Here is a 17710-nt window from a genome sequence, read left to right as displayed (position 1 = left end):
GTGTTCGCAATTACTGCACGGAATTAGTTCCATTTCAGTACAATCACTCCATCTGTCAGAGCTGATATATATATTTTAATATGAATGTCTAATTTCCGCGAAGGAAATGTCCCTGAGAAAAACTTTATGACCCCTTTGGCCAGGCCTTTAACTCTCCTTAAATGAGTTTCCTTACTCCTTGTCCTTTTAAACTCCATTGTTCTTACTGTGAGAGTCCAGAGGAAGATGAGTAAATGGATGAAAGTACATTTTTCACAGCTGCAGAAATGAACTTTGGTAAACTTCCTGTCTGCCTCTGTAAAATTCTTTCTCCTGTGTCTCATGGTCGTCCTCTAGATCAGTGGTTCCCAGCTTGTGGTATGATACCCCCCAAGGGGTCCCAAGATAAATTTTAGATCACAAAATCATTAAAGGGATGAAAAAGGAAAGTTTTATTTCTCTTATACAAATTATATTCTTTTTCAGATTTCTATCTACTTTTTTACTTGTTTATCTTGAGATAGTGGATACTTTCACCTCTTTGAGCCTCCGCAAATCTTTCAAATGAAGGAAACTTAAAAAGAACAGCGTTGCTCACAGCTCATGCGAGGCCATAACCTGTGAGTTGGAAGCAGAAGCTGCTTTTAAGGGGTTAAAAGAAGAACTGATCTAGACGGATAATCTTCAGTGTTCGCAAAGTCTGTTCGAAACTTACAAGATGAACTTGATTTGGAGACACTGCCTTCATTTCAGGCATTCAAATGCAAGATTTCAAACATTTTTCTGGAAGAATTTCATAATTTTAAACAGTCAAGGTCTCTCTTTTATGCCTCAGCTTTTGTTTAACTGTACTGTATGTAAATGTTGAAAATTAATTGAAAATCAAGTGTTTTTACGTGTCAGCTATGCAACGTCTTTTCAGCCATAATGCTGAAAAATAACACTTTCTGAAATATAGGCTCAAGAAATAAAATGAATTTGTGACATACGGAGCCGTCAAAACTTGAGTATTCATGCACAGATGTGCTTTGAGCTAAATGCTAACACAAATGGCAATGCTAAGTAGGTGTAATATTTTTGTTCAGCCTTTACGTTTAGCGTGTTAGCATGCTAACATTTGCAAATGATCCACACGAAACACAAAGTACAGCTGAGGCTGATGGGAATGTCTTATGAATCAAAGTAGTGGAGATGACGGCCTGATGATGGTGGTCGAACATCCAAATTTCATGACAGTCCATCCAGAGAAGTCAACTTCACGGCGATGCGATAGGAAAAGTCAGAGGGTCACCGAAGTCAGCAGGATTCATCCTCTTGGAAGCATGAATGTTTGTACAATATATTATGGCTTTCCATCCAATAGTTGTTGGGATATTCTGGATCAAAGTGGTCTGACACTGCTGTCCCCATAGCCATGCTGCTTAACACAGAGGAAAACTAAACCTGTACACACTCTTAGTCTTTTTTAATCTGTTCACATAACCTTTCCTTCCGTGCTGTTATTTCTTTACTTGCTGCATATTTCCTTGTTGTATTGTCACTGTGCTGTGGACGGAAACCAAGAATGGTTGCACTTATTTTTATTTAATCTCAAGATCATGAGTTAATTAGATAATCAACTATAGAACAAAAGGTAGTTTCCTTTTATTACTTATATGGTTTATCAGAGATCTGCAGTGCCATGCCAGCATGCATAGATGGCGTCTTAACTCTAGCAACTAATTTAAGCTGGAAATGTCAGATGAAGGGGTACCTAAATATTGAACAACGCATCAGACTGTGTTTCAACCTTAATTATTTATGTACATACTTTATTATACCATTCAAACAGCCACCAGTGTCTGTAGTTTCTTTACCAGTTGCCCTGTCAAAGAGAGCTCTTTTGGTTGTAGCCCACTGGACAGTATCTGCTTTAAGTTCACCACTGTGTATAAGCCTGTTCATTACAGTAATTATGATTAATGTAAATAGCCTCATTTGAAATCACTTGGGAAAACATCCTTACAATGTATGGAAAAAATTAATAAAAAATTCATGTGGTTTGCTTTGAAACTCTCAAACACAGAGCAGTGTGTGTGTGTGTGTGTGTGTGTGTGTGTGTGTGTGTGTGTGTGTGTGTGTGTGTGATGATCCACTCGTATGAAGTCTTTTTTTGTGATAAAATCTCTCCAGAAATCGGCCTCTTGCTTTATCAAGATAAAGAGATAAAATTGACCTGTTATCGTGAGAAAATGAGCTTTGTCATCTCGAGATAACGAAATGATTAGCTTACGGTCGCCAGATCAGTGCATCAAAAAAATAATTGCAGACGCAGCTGTTCTGGGTTTCCGTGGCTGTGGCTTTGGCCCTTGTGCTCACTATTAATTGTGTATATTGTGAGAGGATGCTGTAGCAATGTAAGCCTCTGGTATAAGAATAAAATAATTTATTTTCTGTTTTTCTCTGAGTCGAGACTGTTCCCAGAACCATTAGTGCAGGTTTTCTGGTCAGAGTGTGCGTGTGGGTCGAAGGACATCAGGCAGATGGCCTTTTCTTCCTGTTGGTCTTGGGGAGTGGGGGACCATGTAGGTGTGAGCAGGAATGCACAAGGACAGAGAAGTCTTTGACCAAGAGAGAAGCCTCAGCTTATTATGTCACCCATCCCTCCCCATGCCTGTGTCTGTCCTCTCCTCCAGACCCTGCCTTCCTCCCTCCATCCCTCTCCCTGTTTCTCTGGTTCTTTTGTCCCTCTCTGCATGCCCAACTTATCTCTGCATTCTCTGCCAGGCCAATCAACAGGCAGGGTAAATAATGTTAACACTCAGTTACCTTCACTGACAGCTTCCACAGCGTGAGTCTGAGACTGGAATCGAAACAGGGCAGCAAGTCTGTACTATTAAGGTAGGCATGGCACATTGTGAAAGAATTGCATTAGCTGCAGAGCTCCAGTAATGAGAGTAAATCCTTGCTATCTTATTGCTTCTCAGGGATATCTTGGCTCCAGCCTTGATTCCTTTAGATTAATATCAACGTGTAGACATGGTGTAGCGGCACAGTGGCTTTGATCCTCTGAGGCTCGAACCGCGCAGTTGAACTTGTCTTTTCTCTTTTGTTCTGAAACCCAAAAAGCTTTGTGCGCTATCTTGTATGATCTTCAACTCTTTTGATTTGAAATTGTTGTCTGGAAAATGTCCTTCCAGGTTCCCTGGACTCGAGTGGTCAAGAAAAAAAAAAAAAAAAGGGAACAAGAGGCAGACATTCTATCAGTGCTCTCCACATAATTGGGGCAATTTCGAAAGTGTGAAGTCATGATGTCTGTAGGAAACAGTTATGAGTGCATGGAGGTGAGAGCTGTAGCTATAGCAGCAAGATGAATATTGTCTGTGTCACTTTGTGGCATGTCAGTGAAATCTCTGCTGGTTTTTCAGCATCTTTGGAAAACATGCAGTACGTACGCTCGACTGAGCAACGCCACATCCGATCAAGGCCGTAAATAATGCATGTTTAAAGCTTGACTCATGTTTTTGAAGTTTAAAGCGGGAGACAGACCCACCTAATACATGCTTCCATGATGCAGATGTGTGCCAACAGGACAGAGATAATCGAGACATTTGCATGACATGATTTTTGGAGACGTCATTTCCCTATTGCAGTGGCTTTAATGTGTCTTGCAGCCAAAATGAGAAGTGATTTTTATTTTTTTTTTTAATATTTAAAGATGTTTATAAATGCATACCACCGACTGCAGTGATGTATGAGTGTGTGGCTTCGTGTGAAACCCTGCTAGTAGCTATCTGAGGAAAAAGTTGAGGAGAAAGAAGAGAGATTTGAGGTCGCTGGCAGGGCTGTCTGTCACTCACTTCCCGCTTCGCTCCAGAAACAAACCTCTCAGAGCTATCTTTCGCCCTCGGGGTATTCCCTTGGTGTTAGCTGTGGCGTGGTTGATGGTTGTCATTGTTCGACTCCATTTCACATCTCGAAGAGGCAGCTTTCCAAAGCAAACAAACAATCATGCTGCCATTCTGCTCTTAAACTTCATTGTGCCATGTGGAGCCTCCCCTGCTTCATTTGCATTCACTTCCATATTTTATTCACAAACACAGCAGTGAAGTGAATCAAATCTGTTCGCAGAACATAAAGGAGTTTAAGTTATCAGTTTTAGAGGTATTTGAGCTCAAGTGAGGTGCTTGAAGCACTAACAGTATTCAGAGTCACACGTGACCTCTTATATCCAGCGACGGAAAAAAGACGGTGTGTGCAGGAGAGAGTGGGAGGGATGTGCAGGGTATTGCTGATTCATACAACACTCACCTACACTAACAGGAGCTGTCTGAGGGAGAAAAGGGAGGCAAGGAAGAGAAGAGACAGCAGTGGGAAGGAGATGGTAATGATTCATGTGAAACGGGAAAGGAAAATAAAACCCATCCGCCCAATCGGAGGTGAGGTGTCCTGTAGAACGAACGAGGACGGGAGAGAGAAGAATGAATATGTACAGAGCAGGAGGAGGAGGATCAAGATAAAGAACGGGGATGAGTATACCAACTCTCTCACTGGGGAGTCATTCACTCAAATGTTGACACTGCAACAGTAGTTCTTTCTTCGTGGTTCACTTCGGGCTCAATTTGTTTTAGACAAACCACCAGAGCTCCGGAGAGAAGTACTCAAAGGGAAGGAGTGAGGTGGACATGTTAACCCCTTAATGGTTCCCTTTGGCACTAACAAGAAAAAAGAAGTATTATTTTTTTCAACTGGCCACACTGTTATTTTTTTAAGTTTGAGCCTCTAATAAATGGTTGAAATGTCTTTTTATGGTAAATCTGCACTTTGACCAAATAGTGCAGTTGTCTATTTACCGTAAAGGTGTACTTTTTCAAATCTGCTTGATTAATTCTCTGTTAAACACATTTTTTAGTTAAAACCCCCCCAAAGATATTTAGCCTACAATGATTTAAACAGGCAGATCCTCTCACTGGAGAAGCTAACACCAGAGAATTTGAATATTTTTGTAGAAAATGATTCAAAAGGATTAGGTGATATTTTGATATCAATCAGTTCATCTAATCTAACTAACAGACAATCCCTTGCAGCTGTAATGAACAGGGATAATTTTTTAAACATGGAGAAATAAAATATTAAATTACCTATTGATGATATAAAAATCAAATAATCTGCAGTTCAGTCTGTGTTGAAGCAGCTCGGACTTGTTCGTGTGTGGTGGGACATCAGCGCAGCAGCGTTTTGGGTGGATGGATCCCCTCTTTCATTTTTCTTTTACGAACCAACGCTGAGTTTTTCCCATTGACGTCAATCTAAACCCACTCTTTGAGGTTTGTCGGTGTTCTCAAGTGTTGTTGTGCTTAATTATGGCTTTGTTTAATCATGTTTACCAGTCTTATCAGTATCACCCCAGAGTTACTGTTACCTGTGTTTCCATCGAAAAAAAACAAACCCTGGTTTAATAACTTTGCATTTATCATACTGACAACAGTTATAAGCAAAAAACGTTGGCAATATTCAGTTTTTTGAAAATCTTGAAATGTTATCATAAAAAGACGTTTACATTGATCCTGCAGTGCACCCTGGGAATTTACTTGTGCTTTACATACTTCAGCAGAGTGCAAGAGGTGGCTCAAGCAGGTCAAGGAAAGGACAGCTTTCTCTGGGATATCACATTTTCAAAGAGCTTTTAATGGTTCCTCTTGTGTCTCGGTAATGCTCTTTATGTCTGTGTGTTGCTGTAGATGGATGACTGACTGCCGGTGTCAAGGTCAGAGGTTGACACTGCCAGCGGGGAAGAATTGGATTGACTAGTTTAAAAAAACGATGTGATAAGAGCCCTCTGACCAAACGCACGGGGAGCTGGTTATGGTGTGTGCTTGCGCATGTGTGCGTGTGTGTTATAAGGCTGAAGGTGTTAGCTGAGAGGCCCAGCTGCTGCTGAGGTAAAGGTTGTGAAATGAACAGATAAGACAGGAAACCTCTGACAGCTCAGTGACCAGACGCAAGATTTATCATGACCTGTGAACCTGGAAAAGCTTCTTCTGCCCTCAATGCTGCTTATTAAGGTGTGTGTGTGTGTGTGTGTGTGTGTGTGTGTGTGTGTGTGTGTGTGTGTGTGTGTGTGTGTGTGTATGGGTGATGGTGCTTGCATGTTTGTGTACATGGGCAGCCACTTTGATATGTTCCATCAAGGGGATTGCACCTCTTCAAGTCCAACCCCACATGCCCCCTCACTCTAAAAGTCTGTGAGAAAAAGAGGCTTTTTGTCTGTGTTGGTTTCCAATTTAATGGAATGGAATAATGGGATAAAACTGCTGGTGTCTCATGATGCAGGTTTTCTATCCTACCCACAGGGCAGTTATTCAGCTAGCAATGGTTACTATTTGCACTCAGCTTTCTAGGTTTATTATATATAAAGGTAGACCAGTAGAGATATGATTGCTGATGTTTTGATTAAATAACAGAAATAGGAGGTAGGTAGGATCTGACCTAAACAGTGTATACATTTCCTCGGCCTGCACTAGACAGATTATTCATGTTAAGGATTAGTATGTTTCATGGATCAGGTCTAGACTTAAACCCAGAACGAACAGGGACAGCAGAAGCCACTGACATATTATCACCTTTCCGGTTGATATTGTAAACTTATCAGCAAAAAGTTGATAATTCCCATATGCAGCCATTATTATTAAGTCATGTTTGCCACCTCTTCAACATCGATTATAGCAGATTTAAAGGAATAGTTTGACATTTTCAAACCAGTTTCAAGGCAACCAGCAGGGGACTCCAGACATATATAGCACATAACCCCTTAACACAGCTAATTGTTGGTTTTATGCTCAAGTTTTTTGTATGGATTAAGCAACAGAATAAAGCGTGTAAACCAGTGAGCTTTAGAGGTGCTGGTGGGCAGATCTTGTTCTTTGGACAGAACCAGGCTAGCTGTTTCCCCTTGTTTTCAGTCTTTGTGCTAAGCTAAGCTAACAGTCAGCCTGATGAAGACAATCTATTTCTGAGGAAATATTTGTCATTTTGGAGTCCTTTTTGACATAAATGTCTTTAAATATTAAAATGTGTGAAAGCCATAAAGTACGTTTTTGTCCATAGAAAAATTAGACAATCCTCATGAAAACTGGTGTTTTCGCAGTCTCTCGTCAAAAATAGCCAAGTGGGGGGCGTGCTACCACAGGCGCCTGTGAAACAACGAGTTTGAATAACTCTCCGCTACAGTAACACCACAACACCTCACAGCAGTGTATAAGATAGGACTTCACTGCTCTGGAAAGTTGCCACTGTAGCAATCGTTTCATCTTTTGTCTCGACGACTGTGAATTAAACAGTAGGAAGAATCAGTTCATGTTACAAAGTAATCTACCAGGGATGTGAGCTTGCATGTATTTGATTGGTCAGTGCGGAGCCTTGACGGGTGAGTGTGCTGCAGCCAAAGTTGAGCTGCTGAGTTGAGTTCAGCTTCAGCTCGTCTTTCTCAGACGATCCTGTTTTTTTTTTTTTTTGTCAGATCTCTGTGCATTGGCACCCCTGCTGCTGAGCTAACATGGTCTTAACATGGCTTATATATCCTTGAATTGGGTCTGTGGGATGAAGTGTGGTAGCTCTCCTCTGCAGTGTCTTGCTCGAAAGTACCCCTGAGGTCACCACAGCCAGAAATGTTCTAATCCCACTGTATTACTTGACTGTAATACTGACCTGGGTGTCCCCTGCTGTTTCTCTTTTTTGTGTCCCTGTGTGTGTCTCTCAGCTGCGGGGCGGCCCTCGTGGCCGGGATGCCACTGTGTGCCGTGCCAGTCCACAGTGGACGGTGAGGGGCAGGAGGAGGGGACTGAGTGCAGGAGACTGAGAGGAGGTGGCTCGCACCAAACAGGAGACATGAACCTCTGCTGGAACGAGATCAAACGCAAGTCCCACAACATCCGGTAAGAGGACATTCACAGTGGTGTTTACTGTAACAGTGTGTCGGGATGGACGTTTTCAGAGCCAAGATGCTCATTGAGTCTGAGACGAGGGAGTGGCTGCATTTAGAAACTTAAGTGGAGATCATTCGTTCTGCAGCGACAATCACTGTAAGCTGTGTACTGTGTACTTTACATTTCTACCTATATGCTGGTTTTCTCAAAAGACATAGAAATGCTCTTTTCTTTCATTACTTTGTAAGGATACAGATTTTTCCAAGGAAACATCCTCTCAGTTTCAGCTTTACACAAATTGTTTGTTCAATGTCACATTCTGGTTTACTGAACATTTCTTAAGCCACAACTCGAGACATTTCAGTTGAAGGACAGATCACAACACAAAACCAAAAGGCAAGACATGGTCCTGTGTCACAGGAAACTAATGGAAACAAATCCCTCTGTAAGCCAGTTGCTGTGAATTAGCCACTGTCTGCACACACACACAGTTGTATAGAGATGTATATTAGAACTAGCAAAAGCCTTTTTTAAATGAGTCTGGCGGCTTTTGGCTTAACCAAGGTCATTAATTTATAGACTCGTAATTGACAGGAAATGTATATTTTTTTGTAATTGAATGATAGATGAGAATTGCATTTTTAATTGCTCTGGCAGTTGTCCTTTTGTTGTTGTATCTGTGGTGAAACAATGCTAATGTGCCCAAGTCTCTGCCCTGCCCATGACACAGGGGAAAAAAGCCGAACGATGTCTAAGTCTATATATGCTCTCTCTCTCTCTTTCTTTGCTTTCCATTTCCCTCTGACGATTCTTGTTCGCGTTCACGCTCAGTTTTCAACCAATTAAAAAAAGTAATGTCTAATAATGCGCTATCACCCAGTAATGCATATTTCAGTACTCTTTCCAGTCAGCAGATTAATTATTGATATTGCATGGGTTAATACTGCCATTGCACAAGTTACACTTAAGAGGTTTTCCAGTGCAAAACAATTAGAGGACATTCATGTTGTTCTTTGATGCTTAATTGGAAGCTGTCCAAGCTTGCCGCATCATTTCTGTTTCTTCAATTCAACTGGCAGCCTGTTTAGACAATTGGCCCCTTAATTGCTTACTTGACCCTGATGCATCTAGGAAGCGGGAGGGGGAGGTTAAGGAAGGATAGTTGTGAAATTGGTTAAGACAGTTTCCCCTGCAGTCCTGTGTAATGAGATCACTATGGATGGCCTGCAGTGGCTGTTTATACCCGAGCTGCACTCTGACTTCATCAGGCTGAGAGAGGAAGGGGGGAAGGGAGGAATATAGGAAGGAGTCGATGGAGGGATAGCGAGAGAGGGAGGGAGACCAGACAGCTGGTATTAAATCATCAGAGAAGAGAGATGGGATGCAGGGAGATGGGTGGGGCAGAGAGAAAGAACAATATAAGAATGAATGAATGAGAAAGAGCTTGACTGAAAAGCTGTCTAACCTTGAGGGTGAGTGCTGTCCAGAGGAAATGTCTGACTGCGTTTAGTGCCCACGGCTGGACAAGTGCAGACGACTGGCTTTATAATGGCATGTCTGGCATTGACTGACAGGTGGTTGAGGCTCTGTTCCAATGAAAGTCCCGGCTGCTTCCTTCTATCCTTTGAACTCTCATGCATTACACCTTACAGTACAGTATACTTTACTTGACTTAAGTGAAACTTCCTCTGTTCTGCTTTGGTGCTCATTTCCTATCAAGGCTAAGGTTCTACAACCTGTTTACAGCTCTATAAGCTGCCCAAGTGCCCAGTGCTAACATGGGCATGCTAACATGCACACAGTGACAATGCTAACATGTTGCTGTTTGGCATAGGGTGAGTATATTTTCAAACCCTCAAACTAGGACCTTAAACTGCTCTGCACATTCATGCATGTGCACATATTCAGGCTTTTGCATGAACACTAGGTGTTTACATCAGGTAGGAGGACACTTATTTCAGTGCTTAGCAAACCTATCTTTCAACTCCGTGGATGCTATTCACACAGCCTCATTATGGAACTTTCTAAAAGTAGGAGTGAACCTCCTAGAGCTCTTTAGAAAAGACAGACTTTCTCTTCTGCTTGACAGATAACTGTAAGCATACATTTTTTTTATTAAACCTGTTTTATTACACTGACAGGTTCTGTTAGAAAGAGCCTGTGACATTTCCCTTATGACTCATAGACGAGCAACAGCTTTACCAACAACTGACTGACTGATTGACACAAACAGACAAATCAGTGTTGAGTTCAGACGTGTGTGCATTGTTCATGGTTTTTTTTTTTTTTTGGTAATAATGAGTGGGGCAGAACATGATGAAAGTCTATGTGCAGAAAACAAGTATAATACTAATTTTCTTATTTTAATTGTGGTAAAACCAGGATCATTTTGTAGTGGATGTTGAAAACCAAGATATTTATTTATTTGGAAGTTTGCATGTTCTTCCCGTGCATGCGTGGGTTCTCTCCGGGCACTCCGGCTTCCTCCCACAGACCAAAAACATGCTCATTAGGTTAATTGGTGACTGTAAAATTGCCCCTAGGTGTGAGTGTGAGTGTGAATGGTTGTGTGCTTGTGCCCTGCGATCGACTGGTGACCGGTCCAGGGTGTACCCCGCCTCTCGCCCATTGACGGCTGGGATAGGCTCCAGCACCCCCCGCAACCCCGAAAGGGATAGGCGGTATAGAAAATGGATGGATGGATGGATTTATTTATTTGTCGGGACTCGGCACAAACTGGTCAGCATAGTTGTGGTCAGCGTATCAGTTTTAGCACGCTAGTATGCCGACATTTATTAATTACTACTAAACACAAGGTACACTAGAGGCTTATGGGATTATCGGTTTTGCGCCAATCTGTCCAGTAGATGTTGAGATATTTCACTGGGTAAGTGAAAACCTGCTGGTGCCTCTGGAGGAAAACTCAGGGGATCATCAAAGTCAGTAAGATTCATCCCTCGGGGACCACGAATGTCTGTACATAAGTTCATGTTGACCCATTCAGTAGTTGTTGAGATATTTCAGTCGGGACCAAAGTGGTGGACTGACTGACACCAGCACGGCTAAAAGGTTAAACTGTTTTCCAAAATTTGACGATGGTGTGAAAGCACTTGTGTTCTCCCATTGCTGAAAACACCCAGAGAATTTAACAAATTAAGATAAGGAGTAAATAGCGCACAAAATGCATTTGCTAAATGTTTACAGATGGCGGTGGCACAGGGAATTTATCAGTGTGACACAGTGTAGCTCAGCTAATTGGACTCAGCCCTGATAACAGAAGGTTAGGGGTTTGATCACTTCTTTGGCATGTTGCATAGAAATTAGACGAAATCATTACACTGTGAGTGAGTCCACGCACACTCACCAGCTGCATAGCATGTGTTATTCACTAGAAAACAGTGTTTAGATGCCATTGGCAAAAAATGTACATGCTGTTCTTATTGCTGTGTGCTTTGTGCTATATCAAGTTGTGGTTTAATGTCTTATGCAGGATTGGGATAATATCCCCAAACCAGTGGACCACAACACCGTATGTTGAGTGCGGTATGTCTGTCATATTCACTGCTGAGTGATTACAAATTTATAAAACAGACATTTATTACAGCAAGCATATTGCTGAGGCCATTCAGCCATCTGTAACTACTGTGTAAGAAAATATGATATGAGAGTGTGGGAGGTTTCCGTGAATTCGCTGAGCTATTTACTAAGTAGATGGTGTGTGTTTCAAATGGATGAGCTATTTTTTGTGTAATTCACTCACCGAACAATCAGGGAATTATCTGGCATTCCTTTGTTTGTTTCCATCTCCGTGGACACATTTGAAAAAAGGCTTATGACTACTTCCTTCAGTGTTTTATGCAAAGATAAGCTAACCGGCTGCAGCTTCTTATTGACAGTACACGTAAGAGAGTGCTATCGATCTTCTTATTTAAATCTTGGCAAGAAAACGAATAAGCATATTACCCCCAATGTTGAACGATTTTTTTTAAGGTCAACTAAAGGGGTTGTTCTCATCAGTGTTATTTCGTAACTCACGTCCCGCTCATCTTACGTTGGTGTTAGCAGTGAGATCAAGGCGTATTTCCATTGAGACCAGCTGTACTGCATCCCATTCCTGCACTTGCATACTGTGGCAGTCAAACACACGACAGCTTGATGCTGAATCATCACAAATCTCCCCCAGTGTATTATTAGCACAGACTGCTTTGTCAGTTATAGGTAAGAGTTCTTCAAATAGATTTTACATGCAACATAGCTGATTACAGCGTCGGCTGTATTGTTCACAATGTCAAGCATTGTTGAGATTCTGGCCGTGCTGCATAGTAAGGTGCCCACTGTTTTGCTCTGCAGGGAATGCCCACCGGGGTTGGTGTGGGTGTCTCAGTGGCATGTTATGAATTTATTTGCCGCATGGCTCAGATAACTGCAGAGAGCCATCCACCCACGCCCAGCGTCTGTCTGAGGGCAAGGGGACACCTCTGAGTCTGTTTTTGTCTCTGTCTGTTTTTGTCATTACCACAATGTTCCTATTCACCACTATAGTTATCTGTTGATGCTGTTATCACTCACTGTCTCTTTTATACTCATTCAGTTTATGTTCCCGCTCTTCTTCTTTGCTTTTGCGTTTTTTTCTCTGTACGTATCGCTCCTTCACCTCTATTCTTCTCCTCCTTCCTTTGCTAGCGCCGTCTACTGACAGCCCAGCTTAGTGCAATGCCCTTTGGTTGTTCTGTGCTCCACTTTCCCTGCATCGCCCTCTGGCAAGTTACTGTACAATGCCTGCAGGACTTATTGAGCTCCAATTACATGTTAATGATAATTTTTACTGTTGAAGGTCAGGGGGTGAAAGCCAAGTGCTGCGAGAGGGGATAGGGATGGGATGGCAGGTGTGTGTGGGACTCGGGGATTCAGCCATCAATCATTCAGTCACTTGAAGGAATGGATTTTGCTGTTACTGCTGCTGCCTGAGTATCATTTTGAGCTTCAGTGGTTTATTTCAGGGTAAGAAAAAAGCAGCATTTTCCAGAATGCTACCTATATATTTGCTCAGTCTCGTAGGTCAAATATTGCAAACGTGACCCACATTTCAGGTTTGGCATCCCCTGGTTTTCCATTTGTAAGTGGCAATTTTTGTGGTCTTAATTGGTTCATTCAGACGCACAATCTTTAATTCAGCCCTCACGCAAAGCCCATTGTCCTTTCCTTGAGAAACCGCCATTGACGTCACGTATATCGCACTGGGTAAAGGCTGGTAAACCAGGGATTGAAGATATGATGGAATCACAGCTTTGAGACTTGTGGGACAGACGCCATATCTGGTGGCAGAGCTGACGAAAACAAACTTTGATACACTGTAATGATAAAACAAACCAACGGGGAATTTGGAGCCCCATGAATAATTTGATGAATTACCACTGTGTGTGTGTGTGTGTGTGTGTGTGTGTGTGTGTGTGTGTGTGTGTGTGTGTGTGTGTGTAGAGCTTGAAATTAAACAAGAGTGAAGCTGTGAGGAGGGCACTGAACTGTGCCTTCATACCCATCATCTGGTGCAGAACAAATCAGAGGTGGTCCTGCACAGATTAGAGACAATGTTGGATTGGACTACAGTGTCTGTTTGAGTAGCAGGAAAATATAATCAGGTTTTGTGCACACACTGTACCCAGGCACGCTGTATGTGGAGCAAATCAAATCCCCAAAGGAGTGAAAACATCGTGTGCTGTTGGAGCTGCAAGAACAATGAAAGCTCCAGGATTGGAGATGCACTTTGTACATTAGCTCTGTTTGCTTGGAGACCTGCAAACCAAGACTTGCATGGAGGTGAAAGGAGGACAAGTCACATGAAAGCCATGATCACTATGTTATATTAAGTTGCACTGCTGTGTTTACAGTTCCTGATCTAACCGACTGTTGACAGCATCATAAAACGGGGACTTAGATTTAGTTGTTGCCTGGTTTTAATGGTGTAGTATGTAACATTTGTGCATTAAAATGTCTTGAAATGACGAGACCATTTCTACCATTATTGGTTGTCTTTCAATGGCATCATATACCTTTTACCTCCTCCAGCTGCTATAATCTCCACAGAAAGACAGGAAACACCAGATTGTACGCCACAAAGGGAGCTAGCTGCTTTACTGTTATACTATTGTTTGTATTGCTCACTTGTGATAGAGTCCGATTATTCATTTTCATCAGCAGTGGTGGTTGTGTAACATTGAAGACAACAACGTTGTTTGTTATTGTTCTCATTGAGAGACCCCTACTGCCAAAAATTACATAATCCTTTCCCTTCTTTAATCAAGGTATTAAAAACCTGTCAATCCAATCTTGTTTAGATTTTTAGGATTAAAAATCGCATCTTTAAAGATGCCAACACGCCTGCACATTCACCTACACGCAGAAGCACTCCGATGCAGCTTACGTTCCTACATAGAAACAAGAATTGCCCTTCTCTGATCTTGTGCTGCTGCTGTGTTAATCATGAATTTTGCGAACATGGATCACTAAGAGCTGGATGGCCTTAAAAAAACACTTACTCTACCTGTGAGTCAGCGAAACACTACTTGTACCAAAACATGTACTTGAGTGACACCTGTGACCCAAGGTTTCATTTCATCACTCTGAACTTGCTTGTTCAAAAAGTGGTGACTGAAGGAAAATATGACAAATCGTGCTTAATGGCATCATGGTTGCCCATTCATCTGTGTACTTCATATTGCTCTCTTAATCACACTTAATAGAAGAAACTAATTAGTAGCAGTTTCAGCATTTATCTACTATTCTGATATTGGTTGCTATTGATATTACACTTGTAATTCACCTTGGCCAGTGGTGGATTTGACAACAACTTTTGTAAAGATGGTCTTCCCTTTTCTGCCTCTGTCTACTGTATTTACAGGGCATTGTCACTGCAAACAATGAATTTATGAAATCACATTAATCTCACAGCCAATTAACCAGTTTGTGTTAGATAAATGTTGTTTGTAAAGTACTGTGATGAAAACTGTTCCATGGTGTGTATTTCAAGGCCTCAAGCCTAAAACTTGCAACACACTGACCTTGAAATCAAACACATAAATATATTTTCCCCATGTTTCTAATTAACTGATTAATTGGAATGAATTAAGAATGAAGCAGTCATACAGTGCGAGGCGGGCTAAGCAAACAATAACTGCTGGGTAAAGAAAAATGCAATACTGTGCTCATTAATAGACAAAGAACAGAATAAATATGAGGGACAAAAGAGTTCCTCCTCAAGTCAAAACTGAAAGAAGTCATAAATTATAACTGACCACATCATCCCTGTGTTGATCTGGAGCTTGGCAGGCTTTTCTATTGTGATAATTGTATTTCTAACATCAACACCACCAGCAATACAAGTAATAAGCATAATTATTGTTTCTTTATTTGGTTGGGGAGGGCTTTACTGAGAGGTGGTGGCTTGAGCTGCTGTACGCTAAGCTCTGCACGTTACCTTACGTCAACTCTCCAGCGTGTACTGCAGCTGCTTGTGGCTTGAATAATGAGCAGCCATTATTCGCAAAGTGATCTGCATTGTCTGCCCCAATCCCCCCATTCCTCTCTGGGGTGCCAGTCTTGAATATCTCTTCAATAAGCAGGTAATTTGAAATCCTTTGAAATATCTGAATAATGGAAATTCCTGTCAGCTCCTTGTCTACCAGGCAGAGTGTACGGCGTCTATACTGAACATGTTCTGTAACTATCAGGAAGTCTGATGCAGCACTGTCACTGTTAGCAGGAGATGAGCAGCTAGGCTTGTGGTCCCACTGTAGAGGGTAACTGGGCCGATATTGGCAATCCAGCAATCGTGTTTTCAAATCGAGGCCGGTCTGAACAGATTATCTGCCCAAATGATCCTGTAGTGTGAGGGGTTTACAGACATAATCTTAGTGTTACCGGCGGGATCAGAGCTTCCCCGAACTCCCATAGTGTGAAAAGAGCAGTGATGGAAAATTGAGCAGAAACCCACAACAGCCAATGAACTGACTGGGAAGCACCATCAGATGGATGTTGTTGTTATTAAACAACGTCCATCCATGACATAAATCTTCTCTTTTTTTTCTCTCTGTGCAAAGCGCAAGCTGAGGAGTCCGTCTCCATGTTTGTACTTTTGAAGTCACGTTTGATGACGCACGTTTCTGTGAGATCCCATGTCCCTGAACGGTGACTCTGAAATTGTTTAGTATAAACATTTGGTGTGTGTGGTCCTGTGTCTTGACTGATTCATCAGGTGGTGTGTGTGTTTTACGATTAAAATATTAAAAATCAGTTAAATCAGTTTGGTCTCAAGCTATAGGCTTGAATATTGGGTGAGAGTGAATGACGGCAAAAGAAATGAGCTGCCTCAAACATTAATGGAAACGCTGATCTACATCCCCATGAAAACACACACACACACACACACACACACACACACACACACACACACACACACACACACACACACACACACACACACACACACACACGTGCAATAAAAAGGAATACTGATTCAAATGAAAAGCATCTCCACTTACACACAGCACAAATAAACCCGAGCAATACTATCAAGGTTTTATGGTCTCCACACACACATATACTGAACATACAGCGCTCTGGTTTAAGACCATTCCAGCAGCGACTCTCGTGCTTTTGTCATCTTTTATTATTTTCAAGCATTTCCGCTTCACGCCGCACCTCTTACACTTCCTCCGATCTCTGCTGGGCTAACACTGCCCTGCATTTATTAGATGTTACATCATCATCAGAGTGTGTGTCCGTGAACACAGCCGTGCTCCTTTACGTCTATATGTTTGCGTTTGCATTTCAATTTCCACGGACAAGATTCATTCACGTCTTTACATAACAGTGTGGAGCGTCTGATGCAGGCACACAGTGAATGAGTATTCTCAGCAGTACATGACGCACTCACTATAGCGTGTCTGTTCAAAAAGGAGAAATCTTTATACTTGACAGAAGCAATTGGGATTCTATGGCTGCAAATTGTCTTCTAAGTATGATTATTTTGTAGAAGAGCGCATGATTCACACAGGACATGAATGTGGGTTAATTATAGTAGTAAGTCACTTTGTTACAGAGGAGGAAGAGTGTGTTCTCATGAAGAACGTTTAAATTCTGCTTCAGTCAAGATCTATTTAAAATGACAGCATCGCAATCAGACTGCAATGGAGAAAACTGTATTTTACACTAATTGAGAGCTGGTGGATTTGTTTGATTTGTGCAAATAATTGTGAAACTTGAGAGTTAATGGTGCCTTTTAAATAACAGTAAGGAAACTCCCAATCAGAACAAAGCTGGATGCATCAGTGCTACATAATTAGCCTTGTCTTACTCCATCACAGTGTAATGTTCAGTGTATTTTCAGACCAGCCACAATCACCTTGCAGTTTTCAGATTTTAGATCCTGTGATTTGGATACTGATGTTTATCTACGTATTTATTTCATTTCACATAAATCTTATTTTCTAATCTTGCGTTTTAATTTGGATCTAAAAGCATGCAAAGGCTGCCTTGTGCAGCTGTAAAGAATTTGTTACAGGAGTGTTTCACCCGTGGGCATAAGCTGCTGTGAATCTTCAAACGTCTACAGTATTTCCAGTTGTGGGAAACAGCCCGAGTGGCTGGTCTGCTCCTGTTACTTGTCAAACGTGTTTCCCACAAATCTCGGGAAGATGGCTCTTGGAAGAGACGCTTTAGGCAAGGCATCAGTAAAACTCCATCACCACAAGAGAAGTCCCTGAATGCATCACACGCGACAAACCATACCCCTACAGTGCAGAAAATCAAACAGGGAAGCAGAAAAGACA

At 41.8% G+C, this 17710-nt stretch overlaps 1 protein-coding gene across 3 annotated transcripts in view; it reads left to right on the top strand.

Moving 5' to 3' along the window:
* drp2 (dystrophin related protein 2) overlaps positions 1-17710 on the top strand; it is a 156951-nt gene that overhangs the window by 74141 nt on the left and 65100 nt on the right. For 2 of the 3 annotated variants that reach the window (XM_070961965.1, XM_070961967.1), the window contains exon 3: positions 7718-7892. In XM_070961965.1, coding sequence (XP_070818066.1) covers positions 7846-7892 — 47 coding nt within the window. In that variant the 5' untranslated portion in view covers positions 7718-7845. Of the gene's footprint in view, positions 1-7717; positions 7893-17710 lie in introns of those variants that run through there. The other variant, XM_070961966.1, reaches the window with a different exon arrangement.

Source organism: Chaetodon trifascialis, chromosome 5 (assembly GCF_039877785.1).
Source record: "Chaetodon trifascialis isolate fChaTrf1 chromosome 5, fChaTrf1.hap1, whole genome shotgun sequence".
In the NCBI taxonomy this organism is placed as follows: Eukaryota; Metazoa; Chordata; class Actinopteri; order Chaetodontiformes; family Chaetodontidae; genus Chaetodon; species Chaetodon trifascialis.
The sequence above is the reverse complement of the archived record's forward strand: the minus strand, read 5'-3'. Positions and strand labels throughout refer to the sequence as shown.